This window comes from Mercenaria mercenaria, chromosome 18 (genome assembly GCF_021730395.1).
Source record: "Mercenaria mercenaria strain notata chromosome 18, MADL_Memer_1, whole genome shotgun sequence".
Lineage (NCBI taxonomy): Eukaryota > Metazoa > Mollusca > Bivalvia > Venerida > Veneridae > Mercenaria > Mercenaria mercenaria.
The window spans coordinates 41,877,038-41,900,722 of record NC_069378.1 but is presented as its reverse complement, the minus strand read 5'-3'; the positions used below and the strand labels follow the sequence as shown (position 1 = coordinate 41,900,722).

The 23,685-nt window shown below is 34.0% G+C and overlaps 1 protein-coding gene across 14 annotated transcripts in view; it reads left to right on the top strand.

The window, feature by feature from the left end:
- Window positions 1-23,685, top strand: part of LOC123538148 (tensin-3-like) — a 438,691-nt gene that overhangs the window by 286,193 nt on the left and 128,813 nt on the right. The window contains exon 1 of one of the 14 annotated variants that reach the window (XM_053530088.1): window positions 12,488-12,978. The exons of 12 other annotated variants lie outside the window; for them this stretch is intronic. Coding sequence is in view for 1 of the 2 variants with exons in the window: in XM_053530082.1 (XP_053386057.1) it covers window positions 20,670-20,753 (84 nt within the window). In the remaining variant the exon portion in view is untranslated. Of the gene's footprint in view, window positions 1-12,487; window positions 12,979-20,131; window positions 20,754-23,685 lie in introns of those variants that run through there. One more of the 14 variants, XM_053530082.1, reaches the window with a different exon arrangement.

The following is a 23,685-nucleotide window of genomic DNA, read 5'->3' as shown; positions in this document are numbered from 1 at the left end:
AGCATGTATATGGTTTCTTCTTTTATGTTGTTTTTTTTAAATGCATGTTGTAAAATGTGACTCTTCTTATATTTGTGTAGTGTCAGCTAATTTTTTTTTATGTTGCTTTAAATGTGCTAAATCTGTATGTGGTAAATTACTTTTTCGTTTTATTTGCTAGTACATATGTGCTATTTTGTTTTAATGCGCTGTAACATGTATGTGATAATTTGTGATTTGTTTCTTATCTACTTAGAGCCAGATGCTTTATTTCCTTTATTGTGCTTTAACATACATGTATTTGCATTTTATTACAGCCGTTTTACTTATGTTGAGCTTATTTACATGTGTTTGTCAGAAAATAACTTTAAGCTAGTGTTATATGTTTATACTTTTCCGACGTTAAATAAATCTTCTTGTATCTAAATCTTCTCTGATATTTTATCATAGTCACCGAGTTACAGTGTGCGCGAGACCTAGTCAAAGAACCCATTATCTTTATCACCTCCATACACTTGAAGCAACACACAATCTAAATGATATTTTATGTTTTCTCATTTTATACCTGAAAAAGTATGCTTGTCCGCGGACACACAGAATGAAAAATGCACTTGTCCGCCGGCAAAAAATCACGAGTCGGATAAGTTGGACATAGGAATCCCACATCCCTGCAGGGGTGGGTAGATCAAAGAACTTCGAGCATCAGCAGTCCATAAAAAAAGCACAGACGAACAGCAGTTTTCGTTTGGTTAGGTGTTTATCCATTCTAAGTTCGTATTTATCCAGCACTGTTTCCTATACCAGTTAGGAATTATCCGCAAATTTAAACCCACCTCATAATCAATACAATTTTTAAGCTATAAAAATCAATTTCAAACTTTGATACTGTTAAACATTCTCAAAGAGATATTTGTGGAACTAATACATTTAATAAGTAAGGTCTTACTGCAATTTCTAGTACTTTAAAACAGTTAGAAACATAAAACATGTTCATTTTGAAGAATTTTTTGAGTACGTTTTAATGAATTCCAGTGACATTTCGATTGAAATATTTAGTACACTAAACATGTTATCAATATAGGATATTATGACTATCAAAAGTTTTACGCTAATATTGCATACTCACATAAAAACACGAAAAAAGACAAGGAAATTAACTACATACATCGTCTTTCTGTCAGCCATGTTGGCACTGAGTTAGGGTCGCTGAACAGAGTTAGGATTATCCGGGTACATGGCGTGTGTACTAGCAGGCAACTTATTCCATAGGGAAATACCAGAAAAGAAAAAGGACTTTAACCTAAAACCTTTGACCTTTGGAACAGCAAAACCACCTTTGTGACTTAACCTTGTCCTATATGAATGAACAGTATCCTGTATAAAATTATGGTGACAATTATTATGAAACACCTTGTACATTTCATAAAATGGTGTCATTACATTACTAGATTTTGTTGAATTTTTTATTATACCCCCACAAAATGAAGTTTGGGGGGTATATAGGAGTGAGCTTGGCTGTCGGTCGGTCGGTCCATTGGTTTTTGTGGTTTCTGGATGATAACTCATGGAAGGCTTGACCTATTTGAATAATTTTTGGTACACTGGTGTAACATCAGAAAATACAGGTCAGGTTCGAATTTGGTGTCAATAGGTCAAAGATCAAGGTCACAGTGACCCTGAACAGTTAAACAGTTTCTGGATGATAACTTGAGAACGCTTGGGCCTATGTATTTTGGTACACAGGTGTAACATCATGAAATACAGGTCAAGTTCGACGTTGGGGTCTGTAGGTCAAAGGTCAAGGTCACAGTGACTCGGAACAATTAAATGGTTTCCGGATGATAACTTGAGAACGCTTGGGCTTAGGATCATAATTTTTGGTACACAGATGTAACATCATGAAATACAGGTCAAATTCGACTTTGAGGTCTGTAGGTCAAAGGTCACAGTGACTCGGAACAGTTGAACGGTTTCCAGATGATAACTTGAGAACGCTTGGGTCTAGGATCTTAAATTTTTGTACACTGATGTAACATGATTAAATACAGGTCCTGTTCGACTTTGAGGTTAGTAGGTCAAAGGTCAAGGTCACAATTACACAAAACAGTTAAACAGTTTCCGGATGATAACTTGAGAACGTTTGGGCCTAGGATTATGAAAATTGATAGTGAGGTTGGTTATGACCAGCAGATGACCCCTAATGATTTTGAGGTCAGCAGGTCACAGGTCAGGGTCACAGTGACCTGGAACACTTAAACGGCTTTCGGACAATAACTTCACAATGCTTGGGGCTAGTATCATGAAATTTAATAGGGAGGTTGGTCATGACCAGCAGATGACCCGTAATTATTTTTGGTTCTAAAGGTCATTTAAACCTTTTCCGGACAATAACTTGAGAACGCTTGGGCCGAGGATCATGAAACTTCATAGGGAGGTTGATCATTACCAGCAGATGACCTCTATTGATTTTGAGGTCCACAGGTCAAAGGTCAAGCAAGTTCAGCTTTGACATTGGCTTAGTTCTGTGACAAGGCCATATTGTGGGGGTATAATTCGTCACTCCTGTGACAACTCTAAATTATAATAATTAATAATGCATTTTTCTAAATGTGTGAGGAATTTCATAAATGTACTTTTGATGTTATGAAAGATATTGACAAAAATATCAGTGCATTATCATGGGTTTCATTAAGGGCTGAGGGAGAGGGAGGTGATGCGGGATTTCCTGCAGCTACAGTTAGCCCTGGCTCCTTTTCCTGTAGTAAAGAATGTTTTAAATGGGAATTAAGGCCCCAAGACATCTTCTACCTTGCAACTTTGCTTCTTTGGAGAAAAAAATTATGCACTCAGATAGAAATTGACTCATTTCCTTGGAATTCTATTCTTGAATTCATTATTTCTTAATTTCCCACACTGCTGAAAGATTTCATTTCAATTTGTTTTATAATTAGTACATTCTGTTTTAATTTAACTTGGTAATTACCAGTAAAAGCAGCAGCACATGTTATACATGCATCAGTTATGAAACTATCACCTGTGCAAAGATTAAAGGTAAAAACTTGTATTTCGTTTGAACTGATAATTGATTAATAAAGTTAATTTTTTAGATAGGAATATTTTAATTGGAAAAAAGAAGCTGGTTTTGAGTTTTTTTCTGGTGTGAATCTGATGTTCATGTAGCCCACCCTGCCTGCAGCTGAAAAGAGCAGACGGAGACCTGAGAAGCTTGCATGCAGAGGTAAATTCAAAATCAGAGGAGATAAGTGCTTGATAAAAAGACATTTGTCTTTTGCAGTCATAATGGTTATATATATTTAGCAGTAATTCGGTCAAAAACATGCTTCCATAGTGTAGTAAAAAAAGATCCGAAATAAATAGATCCTAATTTTGCAATTTTAGTGCATTGGCGCTTAAACCAGGGGCGGGGTTTCAAATGGGCATTATTTCACTTGTGGAATGTATTTTACATAAAATAAGACACTTCTCATGCTTCTATTAACATGTTTTTGAGATGCTTACACGAAAGCGAAAGTAGTCTGTTTATTCTGCAGACCGTTTTCTGAAATACGGCACTTGCATTTCACTGCATATTCTACACCCCTTTTTCTTTTCGTTTTCTTGTAAGCAAATGTATGGATGTCTTGTGGAAATAGGTATATGAAAAAGTGAAAATCTAGAAAATGTATCAAAATGGATCTGAAGTAACTGAATTTTATATGAAACATTTTAAGAACAATTTCTTTTATTGGTACATAACCTAATGTTCAGAAATCATTTCAGGCCTGGGCAGCCCTCCTACAGTGAATATATAAACCACCAGCTCCCTCCCCTAGCTAGCGGCATTATAAGCTTCCTCTCTGGACAACCCGGGCAGAGGTGAGGGACATGCGAATAAAAGTCAGCGGCCTTATAACCATACTAATTTTATACATAAAGTACTCCAAATTTATTATAGATTAGAAAAAGTTGTTATGTTTTAATTTTCATCTAGTGTATAATCGCAGTGAACTTTGCATGACTTCACGTATTGATGAAAACTGCAAGTGAAATTGCCCACCCTGTTTTAAAAATCTTGGCAACGAAAAACTTTCAGCCGAATTACATGAGGACATGAATTGTTACAATCAGAGTTAAATATTCAAAGTGGTCAGGTATTTAACCGATAAGCGTAGTCGTGTTAGAATATAATTAGAGCGCCATTTGGCGCCCAGTATGAAAATATATTCGTGATAAAAAAATGTGAGATATTATTTAGAATTAGCAGTATTTACAAAGGTGCTTAGAACAGTGGTAGACAAAGCTTTATTCTGTTTATTTAATGCGAAAGAGGTATTTTCAAATTGGATAATGTAATATAACCAGGTGATATTTATTTTATGTCTTTTTCCTGGCATTTTCATGATTTATTTTTCTGTTCTTATCTTTTTGACACAAAACCTGAGTGGTATAGAATGCTTATAGAGGGGCACAACTATATTTTGAATTGCCATCTTGTATAAAAGTATACAAGAGTTGTCTTTCTTTGACATATTCAGATTGAGGAATTTGTGTTTCAATTGCTCTAAAAATGAATGTGCACAAAAAAAAGAGTACTGGAAACAGTTGTATATTTAATTGTAAGTTGGACAACCTCTTTTTCCATATATAACTGGTAGTGTTCTCTGCATGGATTGAAGGTGGAGAATATAATAGTTTCAGAAGAGACTTGTCTAGTATTCTTTAATTGATAGGGTGAATTTATTGAAATAGTGAAGCAGTATAATTCTTGGAAATTGATATTTAAATTTATGCTCAAAATCTACACAAGAGTGGGCTTATACAGAAAAAAGGAACAACATTAGTTGATTGTGATTTTAAAGGAAACACCCAAACTGCAGCTACTGCAACTGCAAGATGTGGAAAAAACTCTGAAAAATATAAATTTTATCACCAGTTGCTGGAACTTTTCACTGTAATTCGCTTGTCAGATTGGCAAATTAACATTGTTGTTAGCAATTTATTACCAAATCTCCTTCCCAGAGAAAATGTCAGGTAGCTGGGATTTCATTTTGTTTGGAATAAATTGGGGATTTTTGGGCCAAGAATAATCAGTAGTAAAATCCAAGTCTGTTGTCAGTCTGCCTGTAAGGTCATACCATTGGTAGGGCATATTGGCATGCTGTCTCTTACAAAAAACTTCGTGGCCAGGCCCCAATTTCACGAAAAAACTTAAGTAATTACTAATAGTTAAGTCTGTTATTTTAAAATCATTCTATTGCTTCAGCTATTGTTATTTAATGTTGATTTTTTCTATACAAATGTATTAATAGCTAAATTAAACTATGGTTAGTAGTATTTGTCTGCAGTACTTATTTCAGTCACGCAAATATGATATTTCTATTTAAGCATGATATAACAAACTGAAGTATTTGCTTAAGTATATTTCTTATTTTTATACTTCATTTTCTGTAAAATTGTTATGTTTTGATCTATGACATACGAGACGGGAGCATTCGACCAGGGTTGGGGTAGTGTAGTTTGCCCTCCCTCATCCAAACCCCACCCAAATTTTAGTGTTGATGAGATGTACATGTATGCTCAGCATCTAAACCTAAATTGCTTATAAATCTTATCTGTGCCTTCAAAGCTGCTCATCCTCAGATCTTTGTCAAAATATTCATTTACTTAAAGTCAACATTTTTAAAACAAGAATGAAAAACAAAAAGCATTAATCAACAAAATAAGTGAAAAATCTAGGTAGCATTTCTAGAAAATAGCTAACAAATGTATACTTTGCAGGGTAACACCTTGAAACTACAATACTTTTAATGAAATTTTACAAGAAACAGTTTACACTGATTAATCCTTCATAAATAAAACAATTTAAGACATTTTGATGATATTTATTCTTTCCTCCAACTTCTGAAAGCACGCAGCTTTAAAAACAGTGGTATACTAAATCGTATTTTAGTTTTGTACCCATACTTCCAGACTCATATTTGTGTCCTCCAAAAAGCCCATGATATTATGATATTAGGAAAACCACCTCCGCCCACGCCTCCGCCCCCCGCCCCTCCTTGTAGAAATGGCCTAAAAGGGTTTTGTGTATATAACTAAGATATTGCATTTTTATATCATACAAATTTGTATACATGTTTGATGCCATGCTTATTGATTTACATTTACATTGTGTACATAAGCTTGTTTGGGTAGTTTTGCATACTGCTGTATAAAAAAATACATGCTTTTTTGAATCCTTCAAATTAACCTTCTGTTTCAAATCATTTTCAAAGCTAACAAGTATTCAACTAAAATATTTTAAATGAAATTGTGATCACAGATTTTGAAGTTTCAAACTATTGATAAAGAAATAAATGTGTTTCTGGTTGACTTAATTATTTTTTTATATTATTTTTACTTATTTCTTCTTTTTTGTTCTTAAGCACATAAAAACCCGCTTTTATAAATGTAGAAGCATAAAAATGTTTGAGATAAGTGTGACAGATTTAATTTTGACCAGAAGACTCTAGAAGACCCAATTCTTTTTCCCTTTTTTCTTTACTCTAACATAAGATTTTCCTTGTGACATTATAAGACATTACAAGACATGTACACACTTCCTATTATTAGGCCTATTCAAATGTATTTGATATCAATATATATATATTTTTTTTTACAGAGACTATACTATGAAAACCCAAAAAATTATTTAGGGTTTCTGATTGTTAGCAATGTTGTTTTTTCCCTATAATTAACATTGGCTAAAAATGGAATTAAATAAAATTTAAAACGATAATATAGATTTTAAGTTTCAAATTCCAAAATCATTTATTATGTATCCAGCACAAAAGAAATCTTCAAAAATAAAGAACCATGAGATAAAATGTGTGTTTCATTTGTTGCTATACTGATGTATAAATTATGCCCATAGGCCTACTTTATCACTGTTTAGCTCTAGAGCGTGCCTGTTATTCTTATCAGTACCACTGTATCACTGAGACTGCTGACCGCCAGCTAGCTGGTCATGGGATATTCCCTTACGAAAATGAAATATGGAAACAAGCTGGCATTAAGCTGCAAGGTAACTGTCAATGATCTGGCAACAGCCTGTCAAAAAAAAAAGGTAACTGGAAATAATCTGACTCCTATATGGGAACAAACTTCCAAGAAAAAAAGTTTAGCTGAAAATAATATGGACACTATTTCCATATTATTTCCAGTTTCTGGAATAATCTGCAAACTATATGACAGTAAACTGGCTCATAACAATCAGCATGTAAACACACTGACAATATTGTCAGCTTGTTTCCAGTGTCTGGAAGAAATCTGGCAGGAAAATGGCAAGAAACTGGAAATAAAAAACATAATTTCTATAATCGAATTGAATGAGTACTGAGATACCAGCTTGCATACAAAAACTTAAGCAAAAAATGCTGTGTGGAAAAAGGGGCTTAATTTTGGAAAAAAGTATAGTTATGGGACCTGCTTAGTACATGTCAGGTTATGACATTGAACAAGTGTGTAATTAGTTTCAATCTATAATTTTGTAAAAAAAAACAAAAAAAGAAAAAAAAAAAAAGAAAACATAGTGCAATGTCCAATAACTTCTATTCTTTGAATAATCGAGATAAAAATTACATAAGTGACAATATTGTATGGATTTTCTGTCTGTCTCACAGTACATTGGATATAAATTTACTCAGAGCAGATTCTGACAATGCACTGGCTACACAATGGCAATACACTGGCAATATACCCATCTTAGCAATTTTCACAGCAAAACAAATATTACAAGACACCTTATCAAAATGATCGAGTGTTGCATTTTTCCCTCCAAAACTATTTTCAGTTTTCAATAGTTTTTCCAGCATTGATGGGCACATTGTAAAGGTACTTTTTCATCATTTTACAGTTACTTGTTTCATTGTAACACAGATTCTGTCCACAACAAGTATTTTTGCTAAACAGATACAGAAATTTTAAAAGTCATGTATTTCGCTACCCTGTAAAATTAAACTTGCAGATTTACCATAATCTTTGTCAAATTTCTTTTGGTTTCAATATTATATTATTCATAACTGAAATATTGCAAATCTAATTGGTATTAAAATTGAGTCACAAGCAAATGAAGGTTTTAAGTCACATTAAAATTCGTATTAAACATTAATAAGGATAAATAGAAAAAAATATATACTGACACTAAACTGGAAACAAACTTCCCATACACTGACAATGCTATGACAATATAATGGTAATAAAGACAATTTTCCAAGGGGGAAATAAAAAAAATTAGTAACACTGAGTAGTAACGATATATTGGGATACTAGTCCATCTTTAGCTCAGTAGGTAGAGCGTCGATCTACGGATCATGGGTCGCGAGTTCGATCTTAGGACGGGGCTTATGTTCTCCGTGACTATTTGATAAATGACATTGTGTCTGAAATCATTAATCATTCACTTCTGATTCATGGGGAAGTTGGCAGTTACTTACAGAGAACAGGTTTATACTGGTACAGAATTCAGGAACACTGGTTAGGTTGACTGCCCCCTGTTACATGACTGAAATACTGTTGAAAAACAGCATTAAACCCAAAACAAACAAACAAAACTAGTCCATCTGCTACACTAATGTATACCCGCTGTTATATGACTGAAATACTGTTGAAAAATGGCGTTAAAAACCCAAAACAAAAACACTAAGTATAAGTGCTCATAACTTTGTACTTCATAAAGGAATTTAGTTAAAACTTTAAATAATGAAGTTTGCTAAAGTGTTTCTCTTGTCCATGTAAGAGAGCCTGGCATGTTGTGACTGCTATACACTGACAATACAATGACAACACACTGGCAATATGCCAGTGTGTTGTCAGAAAAATATTTCCAGTTGACTGGCTGTGCACTGACAATACAAGGACAACAGACTGGAAAGTCCAAAAAGCCGCTTGTTGTCAGTTGTGTATCCAGTGTGTTGCCAGATTGACATTGCATACCAGTTTGTTGCCAGATTGTTGTCAGTGTTTATTTCCAGATACCTCTATATAATTTAGCTCCTTCAAATAGTTTTATATGAAAAATCAATGAAATTTTGTTAAAACATCATTACAAACATCACTGACAACAAACTGTATATGAACTGACAGCAGACTGGAAGTTAAATTTTACAGCTGGTTTTCAGGTCTGGAAATCAGCTGACAAGCACATGGACACATGATGGTTATTCAGTGGCAACACACTGGATCAGTTTATTGTCAGCTCTGGAAATAGGCTGGCAAGTAACTGGATTTTAGAGTATTATTGACTGGAAACACACTGGACATAAACTGACCACACACTGACAATAGGGAAGGTTTTTCATAAGGGTTAGATCAAAGGGCCTGTAGAGTAATTATAACTGTATTCATGCTGAGGTGTTACTGCTCAGCTCTGAGCAGTTTCTTGGCAAGATTCGTTAGACTGTATATGGGCCTGATATAGATGAAAAAGTCAACATTGAAGATGCATAAAAGGCAAAAACAAGCACTTGAAATAACAGACTTAGCTAAGCAATCACAAGTTTTTTCGTGAAATTGAGGCCAGAACTACTTCTACAGTTTTAAAGAGGTTCTAATGAAACGTGCAATATGATGGCCTAAGTGTAGATTTACAAGACATTTTTTCATGGTCCAAGCAATGAAGAGGAGTGCTCACTTAAAATGGTAGTACACAAAATTTATACTCCGACTTTTGCTGGTACAATGGGAGATGTGGCACAAACTACTCCCACAGTTTCAAATAATTCCAATTTAACTAGTGATTACTTGTTCTCCACAATCTAAATTACAACTTCCTCAATCTTATTCAATGTTGGAAGACAAAGTACTTCCAAAACTTTGTCTTCTGTCAAATTAACCCAGATGACATGCATCCCTGTTGAGAAATTCATGAACAGTTCATGAATAATCCTTGAACTATTCCAGAACTTTGTTCATGAACAGTTCATGAAAGTTCGTGAACTACAGATGGGACTTTTTACGGCATCAAAAATTCATGAACTGGGCATGGTTCATCAAATTCATGAACTGGACTGGTTCATCAAATTCATGAACTGGATGTGTTCATCAAAGTTCATGAATTGATAGGTTCATGAATTTGATGAACCAGAAATTGGCGAACTTGATGAACAGTTCATGAATAATTCTTGAACTATTCGTGAACTATTCATGAACAGTTCATCAACTACAAATGGGGCTTTTTGCGGCATCAACTATTCATCAAGTTGATGAACCATAGTTCATGAACCAGGAGTTCATGAACTGAAAGAAACAAGATAAATGGAATGTTGATGAACCCAGTTGAATTAGAAACAGTGATTTTGACAATAGTAGACTATAGCAACTGCCTGATAAAGCCTGTCTGAGAAAAGCAGGCTTTCTCAGATCAGTGACTTGAGAACACTTTGCACTGTTTAAACCTGTAATTAAATCCCAAGGACATCCGATTGTGTCCATTTTGCATTTAAAAATTATTACGCCCTCATACCATACTGAAAAAGGTCTTTAAATTCCAAAATATAAAAAAGCGGAAAAAAACAACAAATTCCCAAGTGAAATTTTATCCAAAATTCAGTTGCTAGACGGTCTAATTTACTTTAATCTCAAGATTGACATTCAGATTAGATACTAGCTTTGTTTCAGGGTCGTGAAAACATGTGACATTTTAAAAGGATTTTATATTTTTAAAATGAACAATTTATGACAACACCATAATTACTTATTTGATATTCAGTATACTCATGTTCCTTTTAAACCATTCCTTACTGTAGTATGATAAATATTTCCTTCTCATTTGCTGCACAAACTTCTAAAAAAATTGCTGAATCACATGTGCAAAAAATTTCCCAGCTTGCAACAAAATAATGGAAACTGATCATGTGACATAAATTTAATGTTCGTGAACATTCATGAACAGTTCATGAACTTATTCATTTATTGTAAAAGGAAAACCTAAGTTTTATGTTTAATGAGTGAACAGTTCAGAAACTCCTTATTGGGTTCAAGAACTGGTACTGAACTAGAAAAAGGTTTTGAGTTTTTAGTACTTTTATTGAATCTTAGATGACTTTTTCTAAAGAACATATCAAGAATGTTTTAAGAATTTAATATTCTTAAACTGCTCATAAAATGTTCATCATTTTTTTTTTCAAGAATTTTTCTTGAATTCTATAGGTATATTGACATTCATGAAAAAATCTTGATTCATTCTTAAACAAGTAAATGAATATTTCAAGGATTCTGGTATGAAATGAAAGACATCAATAAATTCACCAACCAAGTATCAGTGTACACCATTATTCTTTTCCAGTGACATTTTCTAAATTGCCAAATAATGATGAAACTTCTGTTAGCTATCCCCAATGTTTAATCAAAATTTTGTACAAATTGCAGACAACATAAAATACAAAATACATGTAGTAACATTCCTGGTCATATGTATGTTATCAGTAACTCTGGTATTAGCCTTCAGCTGTAAATACTAGAAGCTTTTACAAGTAAACGGATCCTGTTTTATGAATTTTATGAATTTCAGACTTGATTGATCAATTCATTAATTTGAAGTTCATGAACAGTATATGAACTTCAGGTTCATGAACCATCAGCATAATTGAAATAAAATCAAATACTGCACTGGAGTTCTGAATGAAGTCACTTGTTTGATTACTGAACTTATAATTTGTGAACTTAGAATCATGCACCAAGGGTGAAATTTTTGAAGAACCAGTTCATGAATAATTTTTGAACTTTAGGTCCACAGACAGTTGGTGAACTTTTTCAGGAATAGTTTCATGAACAATTCATGAACTTCTGGTTCGTGAACAGTTCACAAACTTTTTGAGGAACATTCATCGCATTGTTCACGAATGGTTCAGGAATGTTCATGAACAGTTCGTGAACAGTTCATGAATGCTCATCAGTTCATGAACTACAGCTCAACAGGGATCTCCTCTGGAAGCGTGTGACCACTAGTTGTTAATCTCATACTGACCTTACTTGGTTTTCGGTTCCATGAAAAGGGACAAATAATAACAATTCATCATGTACATATTTGCTGTGCATTATTTATTATAAAGTACAATAGATAGGCCATAAAACCTTCATCTTCAAACAAACTCACTGGCGTCAGGCAAGCACCGGCACGCGCGAAATACCCTCAGCAATTCTCTTTAATGCATGTCATGTCATAAATTTTCATTAATAATAATCCTTATCTGCATATAACAGATAACATTATAATGCATATATATATATATGCCATACCAAATTGTGGGCGTAATAAAAGTGATATTCAGTGTGTTCATTGCAGTGTTATTACAAGCACTCAAAGGGCAATAATCCAAATTTTACATGCATTTACATCTGTTCAACATATCCTGTGTAAATACTGACTGTGGTTTCCCTTGAACAGTAGCGGTATTGAAGTATTTTCTGTTAATTACTTACCGCATGCAATAAGTGCAATTAAACGGCAGTATACTCTGAAGCTTTCAACATTGAGTTATACCTCTTTACATTCACTTATGCAGCCGAGTGTATTTTTTAGCAATTACGTTGATGAGTTCCATGCTTTAGACTTTCGTTTGTACTTTTTTATGCATTTTCAAGAGAGAAGAATTTTGAGTAATATGTTTTGCTGCTAATGAGAAATCCTGATTTAGGTGTGTTTATTTTTGGATTTTTCATGGATTACTTTTTTCTCACCAGGAGTGTGTGTTTTAGCCAGGAAGTTATATTATCCATTGGATTAAGTTTTTGAACTTTGTATGAAACTTCAGAAGGTAATATTGTGTGAAGTTGCACACAAGGAGCACTTTTTTCGATAAGCAGATTTGTGTACAAATACAATCATCATACTGGTGTGTTTGATTCTCTGAAACATTTTGAATCAGGTGTGCTTGATTGGTGCCAACTTGATTAAAGTTGTTTTGGAATATTTTGTTCCCTAAGACTTTGATTATTTGACCAGGAATTCTGCAATCAGTACAGGTGAGTTGGTCATTTCTTGTTTGCATATGTACCAATGTTCTTTAAGTCAGAGTGATACTGACTTGCTCTCAGGAAACTATAATCTGACAACTTACCCACTTGTAATTGATATGAAGGACTTTTAGTAAATACTTAAGGCAGCTGTAACCTACACCTCCACCTACAACTCCACCTACATGGTAACGCATGTTCTGCACAGTATGACATAAAACTTCAAGACTGGGTGTCCAAAATGTCCAGTGTCATCTTGGAAGAATGTTAGGCTCACTGGGAGCCTTACAGGGGATTGAATTTGCAACTTTATCCTGTAAGCTAGGAGCTTCTTTTATAGAGACTCAGCTTGAATACACAAGGAGTGCTTTAATAGAGAGACTTTGTTTACAAAACCCATGTAGGTAGCTAAATAAATTGCTTGCTAACCTATATTTCAGATTTCAGTTTTACAAGTACATTATGAATGTGTACAGCTTTATTGCGGGACTTCTACAATGTTTTGAAGTATAGAGCAAAATCCTACATATACTGTACTAGTCTCTCATATATATGTTTTCAATAAACATTATTGCCGATGCATGCTGTTAATCATGCAGTCAAATGAATCATACGCTTGTGGCATATAACGATCAGTTAACGTGTTACATGTTATGCACATATGAAAAATGTCACAACAAACGGGAACTGTAGATTGCCAGATTGACATACATAACTTGGAAATCTTCAGTATTACATTATAAACATGTGCCAAAAACAAATGTTACCAGAAGTTTTTTTGCATTGTCAAGCTGTCTTTCCGATGTCATTTTCCTGATGGGAAATCATATTTTGCTTAAGGTCTCTTTTCCCATGACGCAGCTCAAAAAATAATTTTTGTCTGATTGTCGCCAGAACAGGAAGCATTGGTAAATGGCAACATGTGTTTATGTTTGCTTCAGTGAATTGTATTTATAAACAAATTGCGTCGTAGGTTTTCGGTTCTAGTTTTTTCTCCGCCACATGATGTATATTGCGTTTGATGCTTGTTGCCAGTTTTACACTGCCATATCACAATGGAATCTCCTGTAGCAACATTTTGTGATGTTATTACCACATTCCACCCAATCTTCCCTTGAAGCAACAAGTGGTCTTTTGTTTTGTCTCTGTACAGATCTTTGTTTATTTACCTCGAGGCTTCTAGATTTTAGATGTATGTTCACATAATGAAGGTAAAAGGTTTTGATTTATCACCTGCAGAGCACCCCAGAGGTTGTGAGTTTGAATCTCTGTGACTGAAATACATTGCCGGAATCGGCTTCTTAGAATCTGTGAATCAGATCTAGTAGTCTGAAGTAGGTGAGAGAATGAGTTGGGGCTAAAAAGAGTTATCTTGTTAAAAGCATATTCAATTTGGAAATTGAATATTTTCTTTGATGAATGATATCCTGTTTTCCATCAATCAAATTTAAATGAATAAGTTTTTATTGATTTGGACCAAGCGAGTATCATATTTCAAAACAGTTTCTATCTTACATCAATCATATTGTACAGATCTCTGGTGGGTCCACTTACTGTCCTCCCACACTTGTTAGGCTGGGAGATAAGTGCCAGTTGCAATTAGAAGTTCTGTATTTTAGACACACTTCCAGCTTTGCATAATGACATTAAAAAGATTATTATTGTAAATTATTTTGAATGTCATTGTTTATCTGCAACCATTAATTAAAGACAAGTGGAACTAACATTGCATTATTTCAAATGTTCTTCTTGAGTTCTTCTTGTGATACTCCTGTACATGTGTGGGTGTAGACCTGTGTTTCCTCCGATATCTTGGGAGGGGGTTGATTCTGGGGGAGGGGGTTAATTCTGAAACGTTTTGACATTGCAAGAGAATGATTTCTAAGTGCTATTGAATATTGAGGAGATCTTTATGTTCTCTATCCCTCAATGCGTGCTTGGGTGTTTGCATGCAGCTGTCTGTCTGTTTGTCTGTCTGACACTTGTCCAAGGCATATCTCCAAAACTATTCAAAGGATTTTGTCAAATACAAGTTATTGTGTGGAAATTTATTGTACAAGAAATATAACTCTACCTTTTCTTACTTTTTGAGTTATCTCTGTCTTCAATTCCTGGTAATACTTCTGGCCGCCTTATACTTGAAATGGGAATGACCATGTCTAGCATTGCTTAATGTTTAAAGCATGGCTTTTTAAACAGTAGTTCATTTATGTAATGGCAATGAGTTGACTAAACCAGTATTTCTGGATTCTGTTCCAACACTGACATGTTCTTGATGAATGTTTACAACTTCCCCACATATATCATAGGTTGAAGACTGTGAGATCATCACTGTGGTCATAGACTTCATCTAGGGATCCCCATTCATTCTCTTGTGCTGTACCATCTAAGCAGATGGAGTGGACAAGCAATTTTGCACAAACCTGCAGCTTAGGTTTATCAATCTGTCTGAAATAAACAGCAAAAAAAATGCAGTTCTTCAACAACAAATTCTGTATCACATGTAACAGTCATCATGTGTTTTCTTAGCAAGAAAAAAAGAAAGGTTTTCAATGATAATAAAGCAATAATCAGGAATGTATCTTCAGGAGGGTATCAGGGAGATTTCCTGCACTGTACATGATCATTTCATGGAATTTCTGAAATCTTGAAAATATCCATTATCTTAGAGTTATTCAAGAAACAGTTACCATGGCAACATTGTAATCATTTTGGCAGGTATGAGTAATATTAGTGTAGGTTTTCAAGAATCTTCAAAATTATGCTTCTAGCAGGCACCGTAGCCACTGATGTAAACAGATAGATAAGAATTCTCTGTAGAAAAAAAAAAAAAATAAAATAAAATTTGAAGTTTGTCCCGGATGTAATGATGTAGTATAATTATGTTTATGTTTGAGAAGTGTCAAGTCTCTCAGAGATTTAAACCCTTACCCTGCTAAATTTCTATAATGAACTTGTCCATCTTCCAATTTGGACAGTACCATTAACTGTTAAAAGGGGTGCTTGCCGAAAAGATACTGATTGAATAGCGAACAATGCAGATTGTGGTCAGATTGCATAGATATGCAGGCTGATCTTGGTCTGCACTGGTCGCAAAGGCAAAAACACTTGCCGCCAGCAGGCTAAAGGTTAAGGTTTTCAAACAGTTTTTAAGTGTCATAATTGTCAAGCAAGCTCTTTTGGTCAAACCCTGATGGCAAAGTTCATTCAGCGCAGATCAGTTTTAAGAGCCCAGATCACACGGTTGTGAGTTTGGCAAGGCATATGGATGACGATTTGATGGAAGACAATGTGTTTGAAGTCTTCTTATCCTCTACTTCTGATTTATGTGCATAAGTTGTCACTTACTTGCAAAGAAAAGGTAAGAACACTGCAGGTCCACTATTGGCTGGTACTGTAACTGATGGTTCAAACAAATTGGGAGTTTGAGCGAATGAAGTTTGGCTGTATGGCAGTTGCTATACAAACATTGCAAACAGTGTGCATTAGAAGCTTACAGGGTTTGGTTTAGCAATGTGCAAAGTGTGCTTTAGCAGTGACTGTGCAAAGTGTGTTAGAGTTTGCTTTAGCATTGTACCAGGTTTGATTTAGCAATGGGCAAAGAGTGCTATAATGCAGTGCCCCAAGAGTAGTGTAGCAGTTAGGTTTGCTGTATTAGTGTGCAAAGTCACAGTGCCTTTAGCACTGACTGCCAGGTACTTTAGAAGTGTGCTTTAAAAGTTTGCCGAGTGTGCTTTAGCAAGCTAAGATGCTACAGTCTTCTCTAGCAATACAAAGATTGTGTATCAAGATTGCAGTACATGCTTAATTTTAAGGAAACCTGTGAGAAAGCAATTGAACAGACTGCCAGATTTTTTTATTTGATTACAAGAAAAGTGGAGTACTGCAGATGTTCTATCAATCTCATAAAAGTATAGACTTGATATGAGCCGTGCCATGGGAAAACCAACATAGTGGGTTTGCGACCAGCATGGATCCAGACCAGCCTGCGCATCCGCGCAGTCTGGTCAGGCTCCATTCTGTTCGCTTTTAAAGCCTATTGGAATTGGAGAAACTGTTAGCGAACAGCATGGATCCTGACCAGACTGCGCGGATGCGCAGGCTGGTCTGGATCCATGCTGGTCGCAAACCCACTATGTTGGTTTTCTCATGGCACGGCTCATTATGTATGTGATCTTCAATTTTCACTTTATTCAAGTGAAACAGGAAACAATAAGTCTCAGATCTAATTTTGTGGTTTTCCTTCCTGTGAAGAAACTAAAGTGAACACTTTCTTTACTATTTAAAAAAAAGAAATGAACTTCAAATATAGTAGGAATATTATCTGCCACAATAAGTAGGAGAAAGCCTCCCCACCACCCCTTATTGAAAATGTAAGTTCCAGGGTTGGTTTTACTGAGAGAGGAAGGAGCCCAGACTTGTAATTTAGAGAAAAAATATATGTCTATTTGCGGGAAGGAGATGTACAAAAACAACCTAATTTAAAAAAAAAATTGAGAGGAAGAGTCCCTTAAACAGCCCTGCTTTATGAGAAAAAAAGCCCTGAATTCAAATGATGGATGGTTTGTTGGAAGGTAAAACTGCAGATTATGCATTGTAGAGTTGATCTGAATTGTTTAGATAGACTACTAGGTGAGAGGTTAATGTGAGTTTGATCTTCCAGATTCATTTGCCTGTTTGAGTGACTGACTATATCGCTTACAGGAGGAGAATTTTGTTGGGATATGAATTTGTGACAGCTTTTGAACATCAAAAGAACAAAATTTTTATTTGTTCATTTGGATTTGATTTCTTGGATAGAAATTCATGAAAATTAGTCCCCAATGAATATTAATGATTTTGAATCTATGAAAGAGCATGGAGGCAATCATTTGTTAGAGCTGACTTATGAAACCAGGGGTTGTGAAATCGAGCGCCCACACCTCGAACTAAAAATTACTTACATTGGGATAAGAGTCCTGTGTATGGGTCCTTTACACCTTGCAAGCTCGAGAACCAGAGAAGCTTCTGGAATTGGAGCATCTTCTGTATCTTGCACTATAGTGCTCCCACAAACGTTACTAACAGTGTTCTGGAGGAGTCGCCCATACAGGCCCATATAGGTTACAGTTGGCGATTATAGATAAGCTAACATACAAACACCTTAGTTAGAATCTCAACCTTTGCATAATTAGTATGCTTTTTACACAGAAAAGCTACTGCAAGCCTGTGGACCAAGAAATTATTAACTTTGACAATTCACATAATCTTGTTTTCTAAAGGATGAAGTATTTTAAGTAGATTTTAAAGTAGTATAAATGTTCATCTTGCGTATTTTGAGAATATAATTAACGCATTAAAATGCACATTTGAAATTCATCATGTAGGTATACATTCGAAAAGACATTATAAGACATTTTGATATGTTTTCAAATGTTTCCAATTCATTATTTAGTGACAAGAGATGCCAACTTGCATATTAATTAGACCCTGTTTAGATATATGAGCCACGCCATGAGAAAACCAACATAGTGGCTTTGCAACCAGCGGGGATCCAGGCCAGCCTGCGCATCCGCGCAGTCTGGTCAGGATCCATGCTGTTCGCTTTCAAAGCCTATTGCAATTAGAGAAACCGGTAGTGAACAGCATGGATCCTGACCAGACTGCACGGATGCGCAGGCTGGTCTGGATCCATGCTGGTCGCAAAGCCACTATGTTGGTTTTCCCATGGCATGGCTCATATTATAGTGTATCTAGCATTTTTGCTTTTTTTTTTTTAAAACATTTAAACTTCAACAGTTTTGGTTACCTTTATGGTTTATGATGTATGTTATGAATGAAACAGCAAAAAGGAACATAAATCATTTTATGTTTTCTTTGCTACTTCTGATGATTTTTAATTTCTTTTTTCTCAGAGTTACGCTGACATTGATATACTGATTGTTTAGTACCATGTAAGTGTTATGGTAGTTAAATTTACATGTGGGTAGTTTGAATTAATTATGGTGCATTGGTACTAACTTGCTCCTATAAAACATGTCATTTATGCCAGATTTATGATGTTGAAGATGAGCTGAAGTGGAATAAAAAGTTATTTTTCAGGTGATATAACCATCAAGATATACAAAGATAAATGATTTTTATGTTGCCAATTAAGACTGATCTTTTAAAGCAATTTTAATGTCACTGAATACTATGTTCAAGCACTTAGTCGCATGATAATTGGAATGCAGAAAATTATGAAATATAGAAAAGTTTACAGCAACTTTTAATCCTCAAACGACAAACCTACATACAATATCAAATATTGGTCTATTCAATTTCTAGCAATTTTTATTTTTTTGTGGACAAACAAACTGGAGAAGTTATTTACCATGTATGGACCTTTTATGCACAGTTACTTCCCTTTTAGTAGGAAAAAAGAGGTAATTATCATATCATACATACTTACTTCCCTTTCAGTGGAAAACAAATGAAATATCACAAGAAATAAGACTTCTTTTCCCCATCACTGGCCATAAGTAAGGTGGATGTCCTTTATGGGTTTGTTGCATATTTTTCAATCAAAAATTCTCACATTACTAGAGTTACAGCCCTTGTTGGTTTTCTATTTATAGTCCTGCAGAGGGGAGTGAGAATGGAAGCCATTATTGAAAATCAGGAAATGAATTCATTATCCTATAAACTGATAGGAGTTCATAAAATGTGATGTAAAGCCGTGCTTCAAAAGTCATTTAGGATGATTTAGCATTACACGATTATGTTAATACCAAAACAAAATATGGGGGACAGACCAACTTTATCTCTTAAATTCAGATTTAATTAAAATTCACAGCCAGAGATTAAATTTGATATTATGTAATATGATCTAACTTTGCATATCTTTGACTACATATTTAACACTCATAATAATTTCATAAGATGTTTTTACACGCCTTACTGCTTTCAGAAGTCAAATCTGATACAAAGATCGGTATCAAAATTTCTATTAAAACTTTCCTCCATAAAAAAAATAAGTATGTCATATTTTTATTTTTGACTTAGAAGTAGATGGTTGCTTTCATTTAAAATTCAGATGAAGAAAATTTGATATATTGCAAGTACATTTTTAACGCTAGGTATTTTCTGCCTACGTATTATGATAAAATTGATGTCGCGATGTCTCTTTATATCTTAATGTAACTTTTGAACGATATTCATCAAGTGAAACTTGTCGAGTAATTATCACGCAGATTACGGGAACTGCAATATGTGATAGATATTAGTGATTTTTGCGATTATTTCAAGAACTCGTTTTCCAGAAACGTTGTTTTCGATGAAGAAGGTGATAAAACATATGTTTGGAAGGAAACTGTAATATTTTGTCTTCAGGATTAAAAAAAAAAAATAGCATATTTTTTCCTCTTTGCTTTTCACGGATTTGTTAACCTGCCTAGATATGTAATTTGCTAACAGCGGTAAATCATGTCTAATAACTCTGTTGCATGACAGTATGTATTGCACGAAATATAGGTGTTGCAGCATTCCACAGGATTAGTATCTGGTTTGTCAGTAACTTGTAAACAAAATTATATCTGAAGATTCAATAAATATTGAAGGAAGTAACTTGTAAAAAAAAATCATAAAAATATAAAAAAAAAAAAAATAGGAAAAAAAGACTGTATTTTAGGGTTTACAATAATCGGAAAAAGGACTGTATGGTATAATATAAGGACTGCAAGATGATAAAACTGATGTATGCTGACCCAAATTACAGGTGGTCTCATCACAACAAATTTGTCAATGACAGATATGTCAGGAGACAGGTAAGAAATGAAGAAAAAGGTTTTATTCGTAGTTGTATTTTAACCTCATTCATACAGTTACAACCTCATTCATGTAGTTATAACCTCATTTATATTTTAAGTCACAAATCAGAGTAGTTCTCATTTTGTATGCTTTTCATCTGTATTTAGCATTTTTTGTTTCTGAAGAAAAGTTATTCCCCTTTTCTGTGAGATTTTACAAATGGTGGTTGAGAATATAAGGGAGGTTAATAATTTTTTTTTTAGTTTAAAGTTGTTAAACATGAAAAAATATCTTACACATTAGAAAGGAACAGCTTTAATAAATTGAGAGTTAAATATGAAACTATTTTATAAACTTTGTAGTTGATATGCAGGTACATCAGTAACAAAATTCTCGATCACACTGAAAACTTGTCTCCCTTTAGACAAAAGTTTGGCTGTGAGGATATTTTAGGGTTTTCAAGAATTCTATGTAGATTACTCTGAGTAGTAAAACTGGATTAGTGTCATAATATGCACAGATGGTGTAGATAATAAAATTTAATCAATTATTCTTCCAGATGTTTTGGTACAAAGGGAAATGACTCTTGTCAGAAATTCATTGTTATTAAGAGAGTTTCAGCTGTCTTACTGTGACCTATAGGTGTGTTTATAATACTTAAGATTTTTCCTCAGATCCCAACATTCTGAAACTGCCAAAAACTACCATTATGTACATGTGTATAAGAAAAAGATTTACAGTTTAAATCAGAAATTTGAATAACATGTTTTATAATCAGTAAGGTACATCCTGTTTATAAGTTCAGATACCCCTGCAAAAGCTAAGATATATTTGCTATACAGAGGTCGTTGCTCTGTATAATTTAATTTAAATTTGCTTAAATCCTTGTCTAATGGGGGAAGAACAGTCATGCCTGTGTAGAGAGGCATTTTATACTGAGAGCTTTTATTAACAGATGTTAAATTCACAGAGGTGGTTGCTGTATAAAGGTTCATTTTACTTAGAACCTTGCCTAATTGAGAAGAGCATTTCTGCCTTTGTAGACAGGCATTTGCTCTTAAGAGTTTATGTAAACAGATGTTTTACTGTACATATATACAGTAAAACCTGTGCCATTGACCACCTCTGAATGAAGACCACTTGTATAAAACCTGCTTATAAAGGACACTATTTTTCTCTTCCCATATAATAACAAGTGGTGTAAAGGCACCTGTGTTGAGAGACCAACTTCTCTACAAAGACCAGTTTTTGTGGTTTTATAGAATGGTCTTTACGGACAGGTGTGACTGTATTCTCAAACTTTCTGTTACATTATACACAAATTGTTTTAGAGCTTTTTCGTTTAAAATGTATGTTTTTTTTTAAAGGAAAACCGGTGAAAGGTAATTTATCAGATTGTATTTTATATGGCAAAGTTTTTGATGACTTTGCTTTTTTTTTATGAAGATTATCAAGTGGGGTGAAACATTAATAATAAAAAGGATCTGATCTAAGGCAGAAAAGTTTGCTTTTTAAATGTGTGAATTTTCGACAAATTGTTTTGCTCTTAGTGTAAACGGTTTGGAAAATAGTGAATAAATGTAATGTAATTTTAACATTTTAGAAGCGAAATAGAAACTAATTTATCATAAAATATGACAATATAATGGAGCAATCAAATATATATTATGTTATCTGTAATTGAACAAATTCATATAACAATTTTTTACTTTACTGTAAAAAGAATGCAAGAATAGAGTGTGAATTTTGAAGTGTAACAGTTTAAAGAGTAACAGATTAAAGTGTAACATTTTAAGTGTGACAGTGCAATGTGTAACATTTAAAGTGTAACATTTAAAGTGTGACAGTGCAATGTGTAACATTTAAAGTGTAACAGTTAAAAGTGTAACATTTATAATAAGGTAACAGTTCAAAGTGTAACATTTAAAAGGTAACAGCTTAAAATGTAACATCTCAAGAGTAACAATTAAAAGTGTAATATTATAAGTGTAACATGTGGATATTAATGATAGTAAAACTCTAAGTGGATTTAACAGATTATGCTGTGAAATAATACTATAACAAACAAGTTTCAGATGAAAAGATATAACCCAGAAGTTTTCATGATGGTCAATTAAGTTCCACTCTCCAGGTCCAGGAGGCATTCTAAAGGTCATAAATCATTTCTAATCAAGGGAAAGGTACTAATCAGTCGCTGGCTTGCTACTGCCATTTCTGATAGGACTGTTGTTTTATTGCTTTCGACTGGCTTAAGAATATACTGGGCTTGTTAGCTGTCCATCAACTTTATACCTAAAATCTGCAGTTTGCTATAGGGCTGCATGTTTAGAGGTCATTGAAAAGATTTGGGAGTATTTGATCAAATTCTGGGTCATGCAGCTATTGGGGACTTCTTCAGTGTTGTAGTTTGAAAACTTTTTTTGAGGTATAGAAGTCTTTCATTTGAGGAAGCCATCACTTTGATGGTAGTCCTTAGAAAATCTCCTTGAAAATGTCTAAAACCCTTACTTTAGTTTAAAAGTACCTGAATTTTGTCTCAGATTTTCCATACGAACCATGTTCAAAGAACCCTTTTGAAAATGACTATTTATAAAACCCTAACAGTTTATGATTCCATGGGGCTAAGAAGTGAATCCCTTCTTTACTTCCCCTCATACCTATAGTACCTATGACAGGTGCAATCAACTTCAGGTTTATACACTTTATCAAAAGCATCTGAGAAGTCAATAAATTCTGTATTTCATTTCCCAAAACTTGGCTTCTGATTGTTTTCCCACTTAAATAATCAACACATAATATAATTAACATAACTCAATTAATGCATTTCCTAAGACACAATACCTTGCACAGACTACTCACAACAAAAAGAAACCATAATTTTTTTTCAGCCATAATTTGATAAAGTTTAATTTGAAGAGTTTCTGCTACAAATTTACCTTCTGTTTGAAG